This window comes from Pyxicephalus adspersus, chromosome 4, assembly GCF_032062135.1.
Source record: "Pyxicephalus adspersus chromosome 4, UCB_Pads_2.0, whole genome shotgun sequence".
Taxonomy (NCBI): Eukaryota; Metazoa; Chordata; class Amphibia; order Anura; family Pyxicephalidae; genus Pyxicephalus; species Pyxicephalus adspersus.
In genome coordinates, this window is record NC_092861.1 from 116373867 (window position 1) to 116397434 (window position 23568).

General features: G+C 36.4%; 1 protein-coding gene across 1 annotated transcript in view; it reads right to left on the minus strand.

Moving 5' to 3' along the window:
- Positions 1–23568, minus strand: part of TIAM2 (TIAM Rac1 associated GEF 2) — a 159205-nt gene that overhangs the window by 45059 nt on the left and 90578 nt on the right. Inside the window, exons 10-12 of the mRNA XM_072410256.1 lie at positions 23188–23334; positions 22893–22964; positions 7172–7336 (exon numbers count right to left, since the gene is read on the minus strand). Coding sequence (XP_072266357.1) covers positions 7172–7336; positions 22893–22964; positions 23188–23334 — 384 coding nt within the window. The remainder of the gene's footprint in view (positions 1–7171; positions 7337–22892; positions 22965–23187; positions 23335–23568) is intronic.

A 23568-nucleotide genomic window follows, 5' to 3' on the forward strand; every position in this document is an offset into this window, starting at 1 on the left:
CTGAGAAATTATTCTCTCATGGATCTTTTAAAATTTTGTGAAATTATTACTATTATTTAGGCAACATAGAGTAATAACACACAATTGTGCAACATGCAGTCATTTGTCTTCCTGGCACTCCAAAGTAGTTTAAAATGTGGACATATTCAACCATTTGTAGACCGTAGATGTGCTACATGCACCCAAAAAGTTTACGTAGCACTTCCTGTCCTGCTCCTACTGCTGGTGCTCTTTCCATTCTATTAGGGCAGGTGATCACCTACCTCTTCATTGCACCATTTTTGCAGCTCAGCCACTCGAGCACTCGCATGGCAGTGCTAGTTTCAAAAAGAACCAGTCTCTGCGTCAGTGTCAGTGTCAGTTCCCGGCAATAAGCAGTACTAGTACCGCTTGCTGCAGTCCCCTTTGATCTGCAAGCTTTGTCAGTTAAAGAAACTTTGCATTTCTGTAGAAAATCTTAATAAGCCCCAAATAATTCCTTCCCAACTTTCTTTCCCGGATTTTTTTCTACCTACTTTATCACTTCAGTTTTTTCTTAAACCATTTTTCATCACTTTCACTTTTCACCACTTTTATCATCTATTTATTTATTTAATTTGACAATTATGCAAGGCTGGAGAAACTTTTTGTTAATACAAACTTAAATTTTTTTGTATTAAATGCATAATTTTATAAGCTTTTAAATGTACCTTTTTATTTGCAGTCTTTTTATCAAACACTTTCAAAATAGCAAATACAATTTTAGTTGTGCTTTATGCCTTTTGTATATATATTGCATAGAAAATAAAACATTTCTGAAAGATAATATACCCCCATAAAACTCCAAAAAAAATAAATGAAACATTTATATTACTTAGGACAGCAAAGTAATATACTGTACATATATGTATGGATGTACTACTTTGCTATCTTAAACAATTACAAAGTTCTAACTGAAAATGTAAAAATTGATCTAGTCTATAAGGGGTATATAATTGCCAGAGTTGGTGGTAATTACAGCTAAATAAAGTTTAAGGGCATTCTTCTTAAATTACACACATAATTCAGCGGTATGACTTTTAGTAAACATTTAGCATTTCAGTTACCATTTGTTTAAATAGATTAAAGAATGCCAATACAACTAAAGCTGCGTACACACGGCAAATTTTTCTCGCCCGATAATCGGTATCGGCCAATTATCGGGCGAAAATCTGCCGTGTGTACAGTCGGTCGTCGTCCATCGTCCGACGACCGTCCTGGCGGATCCATGGACGATGGACGACGACCGATCCTAATGAAAGGGAAGGGGAGAGCGCGCAGCAGGGTGCCGCTCCGTCGCTCTCCCTCTCCCCTCTCCATAGAGCATGAACGGTGCTGTATGTACAGCATCGTTCATGCATCGTGCAGTCTTTTCTCGTTGGAAAGGATCGTGAAAGATCCTTTCCAACGAGAAAAATTGCAGGTGTGTACGCAGCTTAACTCAGGGGAATTTGTTATGTGAATGAAGGACATTGATTGTTTACTCTTTGACTGTTCTGCACCAATTATCACCAAGGGTGTTATAAATGGTGTATAGACCTTACAGTGAACCTAAACTACCAGATAAGGCTTTCATGAAGGAAAAGCTCAAAAGGCAATATACATACTATAATTATAATACAGCGTCAGCAAGCAGCACCCAAAACACATGCAGGGCTACCTGCCTTCAAGCAACGGAGGATATAGTGGGAGTATCCTCACTACCTGGACTTCCATGGCAGTTAGATCCAGCATATTATCACTGGGGAAGACAAACATCCGCACCCCTGTAAACTGGGACCATTAACACCTAACGTAATTAAAGTACAAATATTTTACGCTCTTTAACAAGCATGGGAGTTAGATACATTGTAACTTAGGAAATTTCGCATTTGCCCAGGAGACATGTAATGTAAATGCATTGACAGTTCAGTGATCAGACAGATCTTGATCAGACGGATACCTCATACACATACTGGATTGCAATAGCTGGTCATACATTTGTCACTCAATAGCATTTGCTTAATGCCTTCTCCTTCAGGTAATATTAGTAAAGTAGTCCAAATATTTTAATCCATCAGACCTTTTTAGTACTGATGGTCTTCTATGAGTCTCTTTTGCAATATTAAGTATGCCATATACTGTAGCCTGCCATAAATATAGGCAGATGGTTGGACATGCAGGCATGATCTGACTGCCCTTAACCATGTATGCTGGTCACAGACCTCTAAACACAAACACAAAATGGACATTCAAGTATTTAATCATTCTTACTAAGCAGCAAAGGGGCTTGAAAATAAGCCCTCACCAACCTCTGTAGCTGAAGGCAATGTAAAACAATGAATCCTAAAAGTTCACAGCAGAAGTACTGAAGTAACTCAATGTATTTTCCCACCAACTTAGCTCACCCTGCTCCCCTTACCAGTGCACCCTGCGCCCTGCGCCCCTTACCAGGTTGTAAGGTACTGCTAGGAAGAGAGGAAGGGGGGACATCCATGTTTATGCTGTGAACCTTGAGGATGAATTGATCTACCGATCCTACAGAGGTCTACGAAGTCTTGTTAGACATTGGGCATGATTTTTTTAAAGCTCTCAAAGGCTGGAGAGGAAACACTTTCATCAGTGAAGCTGGGTGATCCAGCAAACCTGGAATGGATTTCTTCAAAGTCATTTGCTAGCAAATATTTTGAATTCTGGACCAGATCCATTCCAGGTTTACTGGATTACTCAGGTTCATAGCTGAAAGTGTATCCTCTCCAGCCTTAGGCAGCTTTATCAAATCAAGCCCAATATGTTAATACTTGAATACCTCCACATGATTTTGATTAAATAATTTTTTTTTTTTTTGTAAGGGGTACCTGATAGTAATTGCATCTTTAGATTTTCTGGATTAAGCTTATTAAACACACAAATGCATAACATTTATATAATGCAAACGCAGGGACGATTTTGGAGGGAGGTTGTAAACTGAGCAACCGAACAGGACCCCCACCTTCTAGCGGGTCGTGATTGACAGAATGGCAGGCAGCGCAGGAAAATAGAATTCTGTGCATTTGGAGTCCTCACTTTATATTTGCACAGGGAGCCAGTTTGTCTAAAACTGTCACCATGCAAATGGACAAATATGCTTCTAATTTAAAGTCCTATACAACCAAGGAGAATAAATTCATAGATCCAAAAAAAACTTGGCCTAAGACTACTAAATTAATATTCTTTTGTTTATAACAGCTTTAGAATATGTATATATTTGTGTAACTTTTACAAAAGCTTTGATTGAACTCCACTTAACTTATTTGCTTCAATGCATCACTAGATAGAGACAGTAGACTAGACAGTCGTACATCAAAGATAGTGAAATGCTTTAAACCTGTAAAGAACTATTGTACAGCGTGCAGAATGAATTAAGATTCCTTGCACTCACCAGAGCAGTAAGAAAATGTTAGGAGTAAAAGAACCAGGAAAGATGTAGAAGAAAGGAGGCAGCAATACACACCGCTTATGATAAACTTTCAAGCACAAAAAACAAAAGACAGAAAAAAGAAAAATGTTTAAATCAAACAGTTGCTACTACATTGCTTCACAGATGTAACACAGACACAGTCAGTGACTGCTAACAATAACAAATTATTGTTTGCCATTCTCTTTTTTGTTTTTCCTATTTGCATTTTGTTGGATGTTGTAAGCTTACACAGATTTACAAATTCAGTGCACAGAAATGGCAGACGCAATCAAGTCATTCCACAGACTAATTGAGCGGGATGCGGTCATTGTACAAAAAGCTAGCATTACTACTGCACAATGAAATAAGCTGAGCATTTAAACAACAAGGCATATAGGTGTTACAAAATATGGGTGGGGTAATGCATGTTTATACCTTGCTTTTTAAAAATATATGTGTATTAATGTCTTGATTTAATTCTGATATAGCTGATATCCAGGCAGTTATGGTACATAAAAGTGAATGCAGCAGTGTAATAAATAGAGCATCCCTGAACTTACTTTTTTAATTTACGCACCTATAGGTGACATGGAATCAGCCTCTTCCAGTCCCTGAAAATCTCAGACTGAGATATAGGAGGAAGTGCAAAAAGCCACTTGGTTGTACTGCAGCGCAAGAAGCGTGCTGCTGGGAGGACAGGGCCGAGTGAGATGGAGAACAGAAAGATGAGCTTATAAATCTGCTGCTTCTTCTTTTACTGTCCATTCATAGCATGAGAACATAAAGTTCATATGCTATAACCATAAAGTGTCATTGAAGAGCAGCAGAATAAAATCAGGTTTCCTCCCTTGTCAGACAGTGCTGATTGGCAGCATTTTAAATCTCATACCTAAAAGGCCAGTAAACTTTGGCCAGAAAATGGTGGTTTTTGCTATCTGCCTGGAGTTCAGCTTGGGTTTATGACTAGCTTGTGAAATGTAGGCATTTGTTTTTATACAGTAGATTAAGTTTGTTTTATATGCTGCATAGGTTATAATATTTAAGTAACATGCTGATTTATAAAGAGGTAACCTGGATTTAGAACATGGAAGTAGAATCCTCCTGCCTGAAAGACATTCCCATGATGAATGCAAATTGTTGTAAGGAAATGCACATCCTATCATGCTGTACACAGAGACACCTTCAAAACTCATACTTTATATCTATCAAAAGCAGACATTGGTTGAGTCCTATAAGGTTCAATAACATAACATTTCCCAAAACAAATGCTTCTTAATATCAAATACATGGGAGAATACAATGCAGCACTTTCAGAGACCAGTGGGTATTATTTTAGGATGTCTGAAGCAAAGATGCTTAAAACCCCTATTCATAGGATATGTGCATTTAACATACATATCTGCATGACAAGACTTGTGTAGCAGTGCAAAAGATCTGAGACTGCTGGTGGCTGCTGCCATCTTGAATGTGATTTCCGGAGCCCCAGCAGAATCAGTATTGCACATCATTTGCCTGTCAAAGCTTCTTTTGTGCAGACATCCTAAAGATCTGAGACTGCTGCTGAATGCATCCATCTTCTATGTGATGTCAGAAACCTCAGCAGGCTCAGTTCTTCCTTTTGCTCCTCCAAGTGCACCTACAAATGTTAATGCAGGAAAGTGACGGGAAGGATAGATCAGCCAAGACAGTAATTTGACATTCCCGGAGGAGGAGAGGACTATGATATGGATGAAACCAACTGTTGCTAGATTGGTCAAAGGCACATTACAAAAGAATTAGAAGCTTTTTAGGAAAATTCCTTTAAGAAGTATATTCACATGGCTATATTTAAAGATCCGTTAGCTTTTGAAAAACTTTATGAATAATCAACTGCCCAGATATTTTTCTTCCTATTATTTGCTTTTAATTTTTTTAAAAGATGTTTGCCCTTATACATAGTAATATATTTGATTAAAATGGTTAAGCATTATGAGCAAGGCTGTCATTATTACACATATTTGCATGTGAATATGCCCAAATATATTACAGTTAAAATTATTTGTGCCTGCTGAGATCTGCCTGTCCTTATTATGCAAATTATCCATCTCAACATATGTGATATGAATCATAATGTGCTCTATAGGGAGATCAAGAAATAGAATACCAGCATCCTTGCAGCATGCGCATGCACCTATGTATGTGTTTATGTTAAGCTCAAATTCCTTTACTTGAAGTAGGTACACAATCATCACCATCATCATCTCTAGAGAACCAAAGGATACCAGATTTTATCTATTTCTGCATAACTCAGGTCTGCTTGTAGTCACAAGCAGATAAGGGGAAAACACACTGACATGCTGCATATGTGAATTGTTTTGCATCTCGCTGAGTGTTACTCATAGCATTTTTACCAAGTGTGTTCAATGCAGCGAAAGCAGTGAAGATGCACATATTAGTATGCAGAACACATGGATGTCCTATGGATGAGCTTCCTCCCCCCCCCCCCCCCCCCCCCCCCCCTAGACACTGCTCCCCCAATTTCTTCACTAGAAGCCGAATGAATACAACGCCTAATTTTGAGTTTGACCATGTACAAGACATTTAGGTTCTATCTCATTTCACCTTTGCACGCATGAATTTCAGGCCATAATTGCAATGTTCTTCATCTGCACAGGCAATTAAATTTTATTAATTGAAGTTAAACTGCAGCAAAAGTATTAACTTTCCCAGATATCATAAAATAAAACTGAATTTTGTCTGCCATCTTGTGGATGGTAAAAGATTTAACATTTGGCCTAAATCTACAAAGGAAGTCACCTTTCCCTGAGCTCAACAACAAAAAATGCTATCTGGCCACAAAATGATATCTTCTTTATTAAGAAGAGTGCACTGGATCATCACTCTCCTCTTTTTACTGTTGTAAAGAGAAACTACATTTTAGGTTCAGTAATATTTATGTTGCGTTTGTTTTATGTATATATATGGTTTTCTTATTTCTTTTTTTTTACACTATCTATATACAACCTGTGTTTTACAAATAAACTATTATTACATAATGATGTGTTTCCAGAGCATTGGATTATATGAAAGGGAGGCACAGAAGAAGGGCTTGCTCTGCAGCTCCCTTTGACTGATAGAAATCTCATTCATTTGGTGAGTAAATGAGTCCCTTTCTGATTTAGAATAAAGTGAATAAATGAGGACATGGTTGATGATGCTATCACTGCTATTGACCCTTAATAAATCAATTTTCACCCTACAAAATATTGAACTGGCGCAGGATCAAGGAAAAAGGTATCTTGTTATAACTATGAAGCTTCACCAATGAGCCATGAATTTATAGGAAGATATGTGCATTTGTTAATGTAAAACTCCAACTTTTTTGAATAATACATCCTAAAATGTTAAAAAAAAAACATAGAGTGAAAACATTCATTAGAAGAGTTAGCAACCTTTTTAATGTTCTCCAATATTATTCAAATGTTTGCCACATTGATATATACCATACACAAATACTAATTCTTCGCTTGCAGATTCAAGTTAGCACTTGAACATTTTGTCTTCTTTCATAAAATTGAAAGGAAAAAAATAATTTGCTTCTAAGAGCACCAGAGGCATATTCATACTAGACTTTACATACCTAATGTTGTCATAATCATTTTTATATTAACAATACTTTTAATGTGTGTTGTTTACATTGTATTGATTCTCAAATGTTTATATATGTAGTGCATTATTACCTGATTAGCTACTTACTTTACACGCTAAATTTAAGATGTCTTCCACCCTGTGTTCCGGTCTGAGGTTGATTGTAACATCATGGTTGTCATAAAAATGGATGAATATTGGAATTTCCCAGGAACTTTCCTTGTGGGTGTCCTCTGGAACTGTGTTATATATATTCAACATCTCATCCACATTCTGCCAAGAAAACATGCATTAAGAGTTATTTGTTGTCAATATGGTATGTTTGTAATGTCAATACTTCATGCAATATTCTCCTGATAGTTATTTATTAATTTCAAGTACATTTGTATGAGATTTTTTTCATCACAAGATAGCAACACCAGATATCATCTTCTATTAAAGAATTTAAATGCATTTACCAGTAGATGGCACTATGGAACAAGAAATAATGCTATCCACCTATTATTTAGTAGCATACTTGATATACCAGATTCAACATACAGTCTAAAAAATATTTCAAGCCAAACATGGATGTTACTTGTAAGGAACTATTGACTCCCACTTGCCTCTGAGTGGAGCTGCCGGTTGTCTTTTAATGTGGCTGCTGGCAGCCCTGGCATCTCTCCCACTTGGCACACAGTGTACCAATCCTAGAAGCGCCCCCGCGCCATCTGCTGGCTATTATACAGAAAGCAGCACAGGCATGTTCAAGTATGCTCGTGACGACACCAGACGGCCAGCATTACTCATTAGGCAAAATGTTCTGATTGTTGGTTTGATGCTTTGGTTCTCCAATCTGCATTTCTTGCTATCAATCAGGGTATAGCTCTGGCGTGTTTCTTGGATTGTGCTGTACATCTTACTCCTGTTATGGTGATCATTGGATATAATGGTTCCTTGATAACTGAGTCTAACCCCAAAGTTCCAAACAAAGCGTAAACTATAAATCAAAATGAAATCTTTTTTTACTGACAATGGAACTTTTATTTTTATACACCAATATTATCCTAACGTGAAACCTCGAAATAAGCATTTTTCCAGTTTAGCTGCCAAGTTTTTGCTGCCATTGCCAGGACAATCTCTCAATCGGAGAACCAGACATAAAGAAATACCTGGAGGTGGTTCTAACCCTTACCTCATCTAAAGTAGAAAACATTGTGTAAAGTGTACAAATGTAACCAAATACATCTTTGGTTTAGCCACTAGGCAAAGATCTGGCATTTTATAGCAATCACCTGACTAGCAGTTGCTTGAATGAAGGCAAAACAATTGTGTTGCACTACAAAGTAGAGAGCAAAACCTGCATATATAATGAACAAACACATCGCTACCTAACTATTTACAAGCTTTTAAAACCATTATTGTACATTTATTGAAGTGCATAAGAACTCCAAACTGTTTTCTTTCACATATCCCACATCTTGTTAACTAGAGTGTAAGTCTGGCTTTATACAGCAATGTTTATTTCTATTTTCTATTATAGTTGATTTAAATGTTTAAAATTTTCTGTTCTACTACATTTTTAATATTTTTTTACTTTGCAAGATGAATATAATAGTATGTGGTGTAATTAAAAGGTATGAAACAGAGGAGAGGAGGAAACTGTTATCATAGCACATGCAGTACACAGCAAGGTGGAAAGATCCAAAGAAATTGGATCCAGCCTCTGTGTAATCACAATTTATGTGCATTTAGTGTGAAACCGCTGAGCTAATTAATTCCTAATTACTTTTGGCAGTTATGGATTTCTTGTTAAAGACAAGACACATAACAAATCCTATGCTGCTTACTGAAGGGGAATGTTTGTGTTTGCGTACATATATTATATATTATTAATATATATAATAGCATTATTAATAATAATTATTAAAACAAAAACTTAGACACTTTATTGTTTTCAATATTTGTTGAGATTTATTGTTGTAATTACTACTGTATCTTCATGTAACATTTTAATATTCTTTAACTAAATAACTAAACTAAATCCACTAAAAAATAATTTTAAAAAATGATCTAGAAAGAAAAAAATTGGATACAGTGAGAAGGTAAAAAAACATGTGGACATTCATTGTATTTGTTTTGAGAGTCCTTCTGCTGGGACCGCTTATGATGAGAAATTAAAAAAGGTGGTAAGGATTGAAAATAATGTATTTTTCTTATGAATAAAATGTTCTGACTTTTCACACGTTTACTCAATTAGTTAATGGTGCAATTGTTCCTAGATCTAGTGGCAGCGTTCCTAGTCATGTGGAAGCGGTAAATGTCTTGCACCCTCACTGCCAGTGTGAATTAGCCCTAAGACACCCAACTGGCTTAGCTCCTGATTAAGCACATCATAATCAATCTAACTAAAAACTTAACTTTTTAATAGATTGCACTTACAGCTGTGTAAAACAAATATCTAGAGCAGAGGTAGGCAAACTCCGGCCTTTAGGCCGAATACAGCCTAGCCAGTATTCCTAGTTATTTATTGTTAGATCCGGCCTAATTGAATTGTTGCGTTATTGCAAGTTCCCGCGATATCATCGAGTTCCCGCACAGTAACCCCAATTACTATGCCTAAAGAGCAGAAGCAACGTGCAGCTACCAGTCTCTGGAAGGTTGACCTTGAATGTAGTGTCTTCAACCCCGAATGGAAGTACAAATTATTCTTCAACAAAACCCTGTGTTTAGTGTGCAACGACACCAACAGCACTTTCAAGCGGTCGAATCTCAAGGGGCACTTCGGTGCCAAGCATGCACACACATACAGAGACTATACCGTGGATGAGCGGAAGACTGAGGCTTCTCGTTTGCAGTCACAGTTGGAAAAAACCTTTCCTTGGACACTTTTTTTTTTCTGGCCTAGTGTGCCTTCTTGAGACCCTGAAATGGCCTAATAGTCCAAAAAGTTTGCCGACCCCTGATCTAGATTTTGCTGAAAAATTCTTTAGTTTTACACCCATTGCCATCTAATATTATTTAGAAATATCTAAAATTCTGTGAAATCACAGAGAAGAATTAGCACTTTATCTATAGTAACACTTGTTATTTTAAAATTAATCTCACATTACTCACTTCAAATTATCTGAGTAGGATATCAGTCAGAAAAAATATATGCACAGAGTTATTTAAAAAGCATTAAAAACTATGAATTTTGAGAGAGTCATTCAGTGACAGAAAGTGCTAGATTAAGCTAGCTACATGAGGGGATACAGAAAGTAAAACACGGTTCTTTAAAACTAAAAGGAAAACTCTTGTGGACTAACACTAAAACGAAAACCCCTGGATTTACCCATGCAGAAGCAGCCATTCTCGACCAGGGTTCCTCCAGAGGTTGCCAGGGGACCCTAGTCTGTAGCTGATTGACCTCCCATTTGATGATGTCTGCATAGTTCTGTTGCCAACACCACTTTGTAAAATCCAAACTAACTAACAATGTTTTTTTTTTTGTTTATTAAAGTGTTTTTGTTGTTTCTAAAAATGGTATTCAAACTACCACTGTAAGAGGCACATTTTTTCACAGGCCACCAATTTAAGATCCTTTTTTCCCCCACTGACCCCCAATAAATTGGTTATTTAGCAGGTATTTCCTGGCACTTGAAAAATATTATAGGGGTAAAAAGATTAAGAAACGATGATTGGGAGTCCTTGTTTGCACTCAAGCAATGAAAGTAATTTGAGCATCTCTCTAACCAATGCCAGTAAACCAAGAATGCAAATGAAAAAATGGGGGCAATTAAACTAGGAGAATAACAGGGAATAAAGTTTTTTTTTTTTTTAAGACAGACCCTCTGGCCTGTTGGCATGGAACATAGAGTACTAGCAGTGCTTATAGGATCTTAGGCTCAATTCAAACAGGGGTACAAGGGTTAAGAGACAAGGTATTCTTTAATGCCTCTATTGGAAGACACCGCATAGCGAATGTACAGCTGTAGATACGCCTGTTGTGCCCCTTCTATCAAATGCAAATGTGTGAAGACCCCATGCAGAAACTGAAGCTGGAGACATAGACTACTTATGCAGAAACAATGGAGGAGGGACTGCAGAGGATCTGTGAGGATTTGTTGTGATAAAGATAAAAGGTGGTTAGAGTGTAGTATCTATATACAGAGTCTCTATACTGGAGAAATATCTCCGGGTTAAAACCACAGAAGGAAAAAAAAATTAGGAAAAAAAAAAAAAAATATACAGAATTTATATTTTTATTTTCAAAGGAAAATATTACAGCATATGCTCAAAAGGATGTAAGTTGGCTGTAACTTCCTGTGCAGGGAGGTATAGCCTAATGAGGGTGGAGCAGAGGCAGACGTAGGGATGTGCAAAGTGTGCCTCTAAATGAGGCTCCAGACCCTCCTCAGCCAACAGGGGTCACAACAAGGGCCTCAAGTCTGTACAGTTCACCCACTGTTGGTTATGCCCACCACTAGGGAAGAGCATACTTTTCTGCTCAGTTTCCATCAAGGCCATGAGTGGTATGTAATCTATAGGGGCAATACTGGATGTGCTGGTTTCTTTGCTTGCTATAACTGCAAAATAGACTAAGGAATCTGGAGAATCAAAGGAAAATCAAAGAATAAAGAGCAGTGATTTGCCTTATGCCCAACAACTCCACAGGACACTAAGAACATTTAATGAGATTGGAATCTGCATTTCTTTTCTACAACACATCTATTTTTTTAAAGCCATTCTACCCACACACCAGAGTTACTTAATAACACTGTTCAAACTGGGGGCGGAAAAGCAAGAGGGAGCCAGCAGCAAGGCTGCCACTGACGAACATAATTCTGTCACAAGAAAAGCAACCCGGCTATATCATCTGTTAGCTACCCATACACTTTAAAAAGGAAAAAGGGATTTTATAAAGAATAACAAGAGAATACTATTGAATGTATTTGGCTAGATTTCTGATAAGCTATAAAGCACCACAAAGGGCATTAAAAAGCAGCAGGAAATGTAACCGGTACAATTCCAAATTTCCTATTACATAACTGAGAAAACATCTTGGAAACCCAAAGAGGTATTGCTCCTGTAATCCTCTTTTGTGATTACAGAAATGTGAATTTCTTATTAGAAAGTACTTCCCAGCTACTGGTCAGGTAATACAAGGTATATAAACAAAATAACTTTAAAAATCCCTGCTGCTGTAAGGTCAGAAGCTGCAGTCTTCCATGGGTCCCAAAGCTTCCTCAGTCCAGTACATGCAAAGAAATCCTAAGAGTTGTGTATGCACTGCTCACTGCTGCACTTAATCAAGACAAACAGATGCACAACGGTAGATAGGCTTTGAGATAGGGAGCCTAAGGCTACGTACACACATGTAATGGTGCTCGTCTGATAATTGGCTCGGGGACGATATTTGGATGAGAATCTTGCCAAACGAACGGCCTAACAGATCCACAGATGATCGACGTTCGCAAGTGAAAGGGGAGAGAGCGCAGCGTTCTGCCACTCTGTCATTCTCCCCTCTCGATACAGCAGAATGGTGCTGTATGTACAGCACTCGTTCATGTATCAATTGTCGTTGTTAAGGATCGTGAAAGATCCTTTCCAACGACAATTATTCCACATGTGTATGTAGCCTAAGGCCTTGTACTGACATCTAATGGACATCAGACGATTGTCACTGGAAAAGCTCTTTAGTGATTGTTTTCAGTAACAGGCGAACGATCGCCATTCTGTTCTATAGAGAGGGGAGGGAAAAGCACAAGCGACACCTCGTTGTGCTTCGCCATGGCAGACTGATGAATGACATTGGGAGACCGCTGGACACATGTCAGATTTTAGCCGAGCACAGTCATTCTTCTTGGACACAAATCATCAGATGTGTTTACGTAGCTTTAATGTACACAATGTACTTCATCTTAATATACTTATGATACTAAAAATTATCTTTGTGTCTTTCTATAGCTTATCTGTCTACAGTAATGATATAGTTTGAAAATCTTATTCTTATAACATAACTGCTAAAGGTACACTAATACTAAGGTGTTACTGCAAAGCTGAATACAAATAAATCATTTTCTCCAAACTGTCCTAATTTTGCCATGACATCATAAAAAAGACACACTGGATTAACCATGCTGTTAGACTATGCAATACAGTATCTAGTAGTAAAAGAAGCTTTTAGTGTCTTTGTAGGTGCTTAACTGTTTTAGTTATTCTTCTTAGCCCACATGTTTTTCTTTCCAAGTGATTTTCATATCTTAATGTTTGTGCTGTAACTACTTTATTTGATATGTGTTTAATGTAGTCATTTTTGATTTCTTAATTGGGACTTATCTTGCCCACTCTCTATCCCACAACTACTGCTTTAGCTTTAAGTTATGCGTTGACTAGTAGCATAAATGAGCAAAAAAAACATTTTTCGAGTTCTGCAACAGCAGCCTAAGCAGGGTGGATGTACTACCATAATACCCATTTTTTATGTATAACTTAAAGAGGTTTTAAGCCTGGCACCAAGCATACATTCCCATGAGACAAAGCATAAGATTCTCAAACACCTGTAAGTGTATTGACCAGAAAGACAGAGTCAATTGATAATGATTAAGCAGTCAATACCAACGGTTTTCTGTTATATCTGCTTTAAAGCTTGTTTCTACAATATCTGTGATGTTTCTTTTTGCCACTCTTGTGCATTTTGCCTTGTTCTCATGTGAAAATAGAAGACTAAGACCTGTTTTACCCAGAAAGAGCAGAAATGGTGATAATATGAAAGAGGAACAAGGCTGGTGTTATAACAAGGCATTGGCATCATAACTACCCCTTGAACTATGAGGCATGTTCATAACTTCTATGCCCGAAAGAAGGGGCTTCCTGACAACATGATGTGGCCATCACAACCTTAACCAAGTACCCCATCTTAGTTTACCAATAAAGATTGGATGATGAAAAAACTAGATGTAGCAAAAGTTCAAAATAAAAAAATAGAGAAGGAAAAAAACTGGATATCTTCCTTTACAAGCAATGGAACAAAATGTAAGCCTGGAATCATGTTTTAGGAACTGTGAATTTTCCAGTGATGGAATTTATGTTGGAAATACAAACTGTGTTGTAATAAAATGCCCATTTCTAAGCCTGAAAAACCTAAATGAAAATGTAAAGAATGACTTTCATGCTAGTTAATCTGTAAAACAGACCACTAACATTGATCGTATTCTTTTCACAATACATATTTTTGCTCTAGAAATTGCAATGGAAACATGTTATTATGCTTTCCTGAAATTATTTTGAAACTGTGGTTAAAAAGCCCATCATTTTATGCAATCTTTCCTTCTGAAGAAACCAAGCCACATGAGGGCTAAATATTTAGAGTGTAGCCATTATGACTAATATCACATCTCCTTCCCTGTTCTAGTTCTAGTTTTGTGCCTCATAGTCCTTCCTAATATGTTAATGTGTTTTGTTTTTGTTATATTCTTACAATGGGCTAAACAAGAAAAGTGTTAGTAAAATAGGTAAGACTTAGAATAGATTTAGTTAAAGGTTTATCCTTATGTCATAGTTTTACTTTTCTTGGGGGTAAAAGGAATTCAAATGAGGCTGACACATTGGTCCTGATTTAATAAAGCTCTCCAAGGCTGGAAAGGATACGCTTTCATCAGTGAAGTTGGGTGATCCAGCAAACCCGGTATGGATCAGGTCCAGGATTGAACACATTTGCTAACAAATACCAAATGACTTTTAGGAAATTCAGTCCAGGTTTGCTGGATCACCCAGCTTCACTATTGAAAATGTATTCTCTCCAGCCTTGGAGAGCTTTAATAAATCAGGCCCATTTTCTCCGACTTTGAGTTCCACGTTAAATTTTTTTTCCATTCTGCAAAGCTTTGATAGCATGGTTTCAAAGTGTTAAATACCTGGTATAAAAGTAGGCACAGGTGGGTCCCCAAACATACCTCTATGCACCCCAGAAGCCTGGTTTTTACTATATGCACAACTGCAATTTATTAGACAGCAGAAGCTTAGACAAGCCTGCAGCATCCCACAGTACTGTTTGGGAACCATTGAGCAATGCCTATTTGCAATAAATCCTACAGAGAACATATGTCATGAATCTGGTTTTCTGAAAGCCTGGAAGTTGCAGACTAAATTTAGGTGGCTCCTAGGGTGCTGCAAGAAGGACTTTCCATAAAGGTACATGAAGATACCTACTGCCTGCTTTAGAAAATTTGAAGACTGCAAACAGCAATCAGATTCTAATCCTTATCTATTATTGTGATATAAAAACAGGTTCAGGAAAAACCACAGTATAATAGGTTTTCAATCTTAGTCAGTCACTTGGGTGCTTTAAATGCTCTGACACACTACCATAGCCATCTATTATAGTAACTCCTTCTGCAATTGCAACGGCCTCTGACCCTCTGACTCAACAATTTTTTTCAAATCTATGCCCCTAGCTTACATTGCCTGCTTTAATCCTTTGTATACAATGTTGCCTCTTTACGTTTTGGAGCTATGTAAAAAAATAAATCACATATATTGTTCAACTGTGAAATATATTTAAATCACATAGGGCCCTTTCACATCAACAGAATGAAACCGCGTGGTTGGCAGCTTTTGGGAACCATGCTACGATCTGCTACAGATGCATGCAAAAGAATGGTTCTCAACCTCTCCTATTCAATTGGGACTGCAGTTAAGACAAAAACTTTGTGTCTCACAGCAGGTCTAAAATGGCCCTTACTTGCATGAAACCTGGAAAATAGGAATATAAATTTGTATGTGTTTTCTATAGTTACCTTCAAGTATCCAAATGACACCACTCAAATCTGTTTCCTGTGTAGTACATAAAATACTTTATATGCTCTACTCCAGTGTTTCTCAAAGTTCCTTCAGAGTTTGCTAGGGGTTCTTTGAGCAATCTCATCTGTAGGTGTGACATTCTTCCCACTTGCCAACAATGTAAAAAGCATGCTTCCCACTGACCACCACGCTAATGTATTGTGAGCTGTGGATATAGTAAATATAGAAAGGGTTTTCAAGGGTTTCCCTATGTTAAAAAAGGATGAGAATCACTGCTCTACGCTATTCCCTGTGCTTTAAAATCTATACGCCCTGCATCATTCTTTTTGGGCACAAAACTGCACTGCATGTTTCACTCTGAACACTGTGCTTTACATTCCATCGTGCAAAATGCTCCACATTGTACAACTGTCTATAATCCAAGGAGCTATACACTTTCCTGTACATTATAAACATATCAAATATTTTCTACTGTACAATATATGACCTGTTTGTGGTAATTGCCCCCTTCTACCCCCTGGAATCACCAGACTTGGTCCCAGACTTTTCTATGCCAAAACAATATTCCTTTGCATTTATTATACAAAGAGATTCTGCTTTGATAAGATCAGCATCATGTTTAATAGAATACATAAATGAGTGTGCATGTAGGGAGAAAAGCTCCAATTTTGGTTTGTCTAATGTCCAATTATCACCATCTTGTACCACTTATATACTTACCTACAACACAAAGTTACAGAGCAATGTTGTCTGAATACAGGACCATTTAGTTTCATAAAAAGCCATGTCTTGTCTAACTGTTTAAAAGCTCTCTAAACCTTGGTTGTACTTGCTCTAAGAAAAAAAAACATGGATGTAAACTACTCGGAAAATGAACTAAAACTGAAAGCTGAGCTAAATAAATGAAGAAGCAAATGTGAATCCAAAGTATGTATTATTTCCAGTCATGTAAACTGTCCTCCAAATATTAAGACATGCTGCAGTTGTAGAATAGGCAAATGACTAATGTACATTTTATGTTTTGTATTATAGAACAAGGCACACAAACCAGGCACATAGCTGCAGCATGCATGGACTACAAGTATTTTACATTGCTCTGTCAACAAACCCCCCTGTGCTATGACAGCTGCTTTATAACTAATCCCCCCTCTTACAAACGCCAGCTTGCACAGAGAATGGTTTTCTATTGCAAACTAGCAATCTAGAACAAATGTGGTATGCTGGCTATTCCTGGCAGCTCCGAGTACAAAGCCACCCTTTTAGTTTACAGCCATCTCTCTGTCTACTTGTGGTAATCAGGGAGGCTTACTTTAACTCACAGTGTCAAGTCAAACCCAATCTGCAGAAAAATGTTGGCATAAACGAACAGCTTGCTTGTACAGAATTCTGCAAGACATATCCATTATAATAGCATTAGTTTCACAGGCTAATAACCACTATCAGTCTGGCTGCTGACCTTAATTTCCTTTAATTTACTTGTCACTGATCTTTGTAAATATTTGCAGCGTTCAGTTGTTTAAAGCGTACCTAAACTCAGAATTTTCACTTTACATAAAATAGTGGACAACCCATTAATTTAAAGAAAAATTCTGTTTGTTTGTGTTTTTTTAAGTGCAACACCGTCCTCCTAATTTTTGATGGCCTAGGTGATCAAGAATGAATGGGAGCGCAGAGCCTCCCGGGATACCTACGTCAGGCATGCGCAGAAGAAGCCTTTTCATCAATCAGAAAAAAAGGGAAAAAATTGCCGATTTCACACATGCTTAGTGAGATTGGCAAGCTTTTTCCCCAATCTACATCACCTGATCTTGGGCCTGAACAGTGCGCGTGATATAGCAAATCTGGAATGGATTTTTCAAAAATCATTTATTAGTTGACAAATATTTTCAATCCTGGACCAGATCCATTTCAGGTTCGCTGGATCACCCAGGTTCTCCCATGATAGTCTATCTTCTCTAGTGTTGGAGAGCTTTAATAAATCAGACCCATTGATTTCAAAGGGCCCATATTACACCAATGCACTTGCTTTGATGTGTACTGGTAACTGGATATGCTTATAATTTGCAATAAGGAAATAGTAATCTGGTTCCTGCTATGGAAAAGCAAAATGTTTAAAGCACATAGCGTGCATTAAAAAAACCACATATGGTTTATATCCAGCCTTACAATCGTGTGCAGTCTGATTGGCTGTCAGTGCAGTCACATTTCGCCTGGTATACAGTAGATTATTACACAGAACTATTATATCATTATTTAAATAACACTTCATGATTTTTAAATTAAATAATAACAGGAATAAAGAATAGGTTTTTATATTTGTCTTAAGTCAAACAATTTCTTTCACTTACTTCATGAAGTGTAATTCATAGATTTACAAAAGGTACTATAAAAAGTTAAACATTTTACAAAAAAAATAATACAAACGTTTCCCATGTGCTTTTTATTCATGTGCATGAATTCTGTTTGTCACTGCCCATAAATTTCACTAAACCATGCACGGGGACTTAGAAGTCCTATGTAGATTGGCTGGGCTACTCCCTGTAGGGTTTCAAGTATACTAGGAGCCAAATTCCCTTCACCCAACAGCAAATGTGTCACAGATGATGTTACCTTATGGACACAATTACATATAATTACATAGTTAACAGAGCTGAACAAAAGACAGATATCCATCAAGTTCAACTATTCACAAAATTGTTTATGTCCAGAAAAGGGCAAATTAAAACACCCCTTGATCTTTTCCTCAAAAGAGTAAAAACTTACCCTTGACCCGATGAAGGCAATCAGATGCTTTTCCTGGATCAAAATATTTCCATACTATAACTTTCATTATTTCTGTGAATACCAACGGTTGAATAAAAAACATATTGATGTATTTGTAAAGGTTGTTTTTGGTTTTGCTATTGCTTCTTTGTTAGTCTGGTCAGAACTCAATGAAAATGCGCATATGACATGGTGACATCACTAACTTTGCCCAACCAGGGAGTAATTCAGCACAGCAGCTTGCAAATAAAGTTATTAACATACTAAAGGGTATTACCATTAGAATACCACAGAGAACTGGTGACTAAACCACTAGTATTTTTGGATCCAGACAACATTTTGTTTTTCATGCTTATATTATATATATTGTCCTAATTAGATTAAAAAAGATCAATTTACACACCCTCATAATGATCAGTCTGTACAGTTTAAAGGGTTTATTACTGTATGTCAGGGCAATTATGTGGCATACATTTTAAATTATCCATGTGGTTTTTATTCCGTAGAGGAAACAACAGAAATGGAAAAAGAAAGGAATAGTCAGACACGTGAAAAAAATGGATAGAATTACAAGAAAGTGCATTCAGTGGTAGTAATGGTGACCGGATGAAAGAAATTAAAAAAGCCATTCCTTATTAATTTATGCTGTTCACCTGGGGTAATTTAGTATTTTCTGTTTTCATGGTGAAAAAGTCACATCATAATACATTTTTTTTTGTTTAATTTTTTTTTAAGTTTTGGATAAAAGGGTTAACAGATTTCATCTGTTCATCTTGGAGACAGAAAATTTGTGGAAATCCAACATTTAGAGCTCTACTTATAAAACAGGGAATCTTAAATTTCCTCAAACATTTCCTGGTGGGAATCAATTACTGCCATTAAACAGTTACTCCGCGTGTACACCTTCAAGCTAAAATATCAGAAAGACCAGCATGCTTTGCAAAGTAAATATAATTGGTATAGTCTAATTGTCTTTTTCTATACATAATTATAAATAGAAATGCTACAAAAATCAGATAAGTTAAAGTTTTTTTCAGTATGGAAGAAAAAGTCTGCTAGCAATGTAATTGACATGCCAAAAAAATAAAACTGACACTTATTGTGCCTGTGCAACTTAAATACATTGCTTGTCATTTTACATAGGAGAGAAAAGTTAGCTGAAGTTGTGTTTTAAATGCTGAGTTCTAATCACAACACAAAATAGATGAATTCATATGCAAATGTGTTTATGAGTATTCTATAAAAATGAATAATCATTTAATGTTCCCTTCCAAGTATTCAACTGAAAACATCTCAGCCAAGATGACATAATTTGAGGTCTAACCAAATATGAATTAAAGGACTCCTTGAGAAATATATATTCTGCCTTTTTCTGAGTTCTCCTATGCAGATTAGTAGTTGTGGTTATTGTGATTGTAGTGGGGTAGGGACTCAGAAACTACTAATGCGTTAGATTAGAGCGTCAGCCAAACAACTCGCATTTTCAGTTGGTGGTTTGCAATGTCAGCAGAGGTTTGCATTTAAATCTGAACTCCAACCAAACAGCTAAATACATAATTGGAATACATACAAAGGAGAGGTTTTACCTGCCAAAGGATTTGTACTTTTGGTCACCAAATCCTGAGATTTATACTATCATACTACACGGCACAGCCTGTTTTGCTGACCCGACTTTTCTCCACTGCACTTATGCAATACAACTTGGTCATATTCTATCTACCAGACTGAAAATGGTCAAGTTTTTGTTCTTCCTTGATAGCACATGTGCATGTAGTGCACTTGATTGGTGACAGGTACTATCTCTGTTTCTGAATGCTGCTGTACAAGTTACAAAGTATAAACTAGAAGCATCTTAGTTTGTAAGCCCTTCTGAGCAGTCATCTTCTCCTCCTGTGTCACTGTCTGTCATCTCTCATTTGCAACCCCTATTCAATGTACAGTGCTTCGTAATATGTTGGTTCCATATAAATATTGTTTAATATTAATATTATTAATAAAATTTAAAATAGATGTCAGCTTTAATGAACTAATAATTGTACAAAATTATGTTTTTAATATGTGCCTCATGGGTAACCCATGCAAGATATAAAATTTTATTTATCTTTTCTAAAGTATCTTACCCAACAAACTGAAAACCAATTACATTCTCCTCCTGTGTCACTGTCTGTATTCATCTATCATTTGCAATCATTTGCACAGTGCTGCGTAATATGTTAGCGCTATATAAATCCTGTTTAATATTAATAAAAATAATTCTTACCTAGGTAACAAAGAACATCTCTATCTCTCTCTCTCTCTACAACTAACCAGTTTGTTAAACAGGACCAAGTGATCACTCCTCAATGTAAGTGCAAATATACCTATTGTATATAGACACTTTAAAACATCACTACATGACTTATCATACAGTACCCTATAAGATATACCCTAAAAATACATCTTCACATATAACATAAGTACCTCTAAGTAGCCATGATAACATTTTTTTATATACAACACCCTTAAAGCTTGTTTCTGCATACTAAAAATATTTGTACATAGTAAATCTATGAAGAAAAAAAAGTTATGTTTATATACTGTATTTTGCTTTTGTTAATTTGTCTTTCAAATCTTATGCTGTTATATCAATTTGAATGTACTGTATACCTTTTTGAATTGAGATGCTTATTAGACCCTTTCTGTTATTGTTCTATAAATTAGTAAATGTCTCTTAAGTCCCTTGAAGAAGCCAACCGGCGAAACGCGTTGAGAATAGAGATGGCAATGTCATTTGCGATCACTAAAAAAAGACTGTAAATGTGGATAACTATTATTACTTTTTCTACTTTTCATGCCTTTCCCATTGGGAGTAAATACTTTTTATCTGGTATGCCAAAAAGACCCTCTCTGCTTTTTCTTTCTGTATAGACTAGACGTTTAGTTATGCTAATCTTTACAAAATGAATACAAATTTCTAATAATAAAAAAATATGCTGCTAAAGACACATCTTCACTCTAGAAATGCCTCTTATATGTGCAGTATGGGAATACAATGAATACAGCTACCATATATAATACCTTGTTTACACATATATTGCTTTTATATGCAGTTTTACCTAATACCAACATGAGAACAGCAGGTATTGTGGATCTTTTACTATGAGCACCATCTGTATGCTGCCTCTGCTTTAGGCGACTTCTTCCTTAAAATCCCCAAACCTTACATATTGCATTATTTTTAATTACTTTCAATGGTGATTTGAAGTTTTGAATGTAGCACAATACATACTTAATTTAACACAAAACTGTTCCCTGATTTAATTGTTTACATAAAATGAAGAAATCATTAGTTACAGATGTTAAATTTTATTACTGCTAACACATAACTGAACAAAAGTGGTACCCGCAAGGAGAAACATACAGGACTGGTTCACAGCCCATGCATTTCATTTACAACACAGCAGAGAGAAAGGCATTTTTCACACTTTGCTACAGTGAACACACCTAATGTGCCAAAAAGTAAGGGTTTTCCAGGGCTCAACACCAGCAGAGTGCTGATAATATTACTGTGCTTCTTTATCCACAGTTTTGTTATCTGCTGTGCTTTTGTATTCACACTTGTACCCCACTGAGGACCAGCTGTTCCCAAGTACTTGAAGCCAGCATTGCAATGTACCGTGCAGCAGCAGTTCACAATCAAAACTGAATTATGCAGTTGTAAAATCCCATGATGTGGAAAAGACTGCTCTGTTTTCACAGCTTAATCCTGCATTAAAACGTGGCTCTGCCTGTCAATCAAATCAACCAAATGTCAAGCTCAAAGAGGCTCAGTGAGAAGTCATTCTGCTGACATTACAGCCTTCTCTGTGAATAATACAAGGGTACCTAAAGTCTATGTGAAGCCCTTTTTTTAACATTTTGGGTGCATTTTGGATACAGCAGAAATATATTGAAACCCTTCTCTAGTTTTTAGTGCCACCTAAACCATGTTAGAGTGAGATTTTCTCTTAGTTGCCCCTTATTTCTTTATACAAAAGCAAAAAGAAAGACAACAGGTATAAAGCTAAAAGAATGAAACCAGTATTCCCTACCACTGTATTATTGCACATAAATTAGCCACAAATTAACAATAAAAAGCAACCTCTAAATGGTATTGTTAGACTGTTTTTTGCTTAGATGTCAATCCAAGCAAAAAAAAAGTATACATATATACACTATATATATATATATATTTATATTAAAAAAATTGATTTATTGATATTACATATTGATATAACATTTACAAGCTATTTATATTGTAACCACATACAACATGCAGGCTTACCTCACTTGAACCACTCTGATTGGGTGGAATTTGGTTTCCAGAGCCGGATTGGCTACTATTAGTATCAAAAATCTAGGTGTAAAAGGAATGGGATAAAAATAGTTAGAAACCTGCAGCCTATAAATGGGTGTAGAAGGTTAGAGGTTTACATAAAAAGAGACAATACAATACTGTACTATACTAATACTATACAAAGAGACATCCACGTACTCTACACATTTTATTTCAAAACAACGGTCATAACATTTTTAGTAGGCAGAATAAAAATTGACATTTGCCTTTTTGTTTCATTTACCTGAGTTACTGAAGGTCTTTTTTCCTTTCCCTTCCTGGCCAGGGTGTCAATCCCTTTAAGGGAAGAAAATAAACTCTTCTTGATCTGCACTTTTTGGGAAAGAGAAAATGTTCGTTTCCGTAGGGCAGATTCGTCCCGTGAGCAGATCTAAAGAGTTAAAAATAAAGTATAATCCTACTCCATATATTCATATTTAACACAAACAAAAGGTAATTACTAAAACATACATTTGTACAATGAAAATGGACTAAACACCCCCAATGTAAAAGAATCCGAAATGTGGCTGCAGTGAGTTACATATTTTATGGTTTCGGGACTGGTTTTTTAGCAAATGTAATAGGACATTGAGCTGCATACTGATGATGTCTTCCTTAAAAAAAC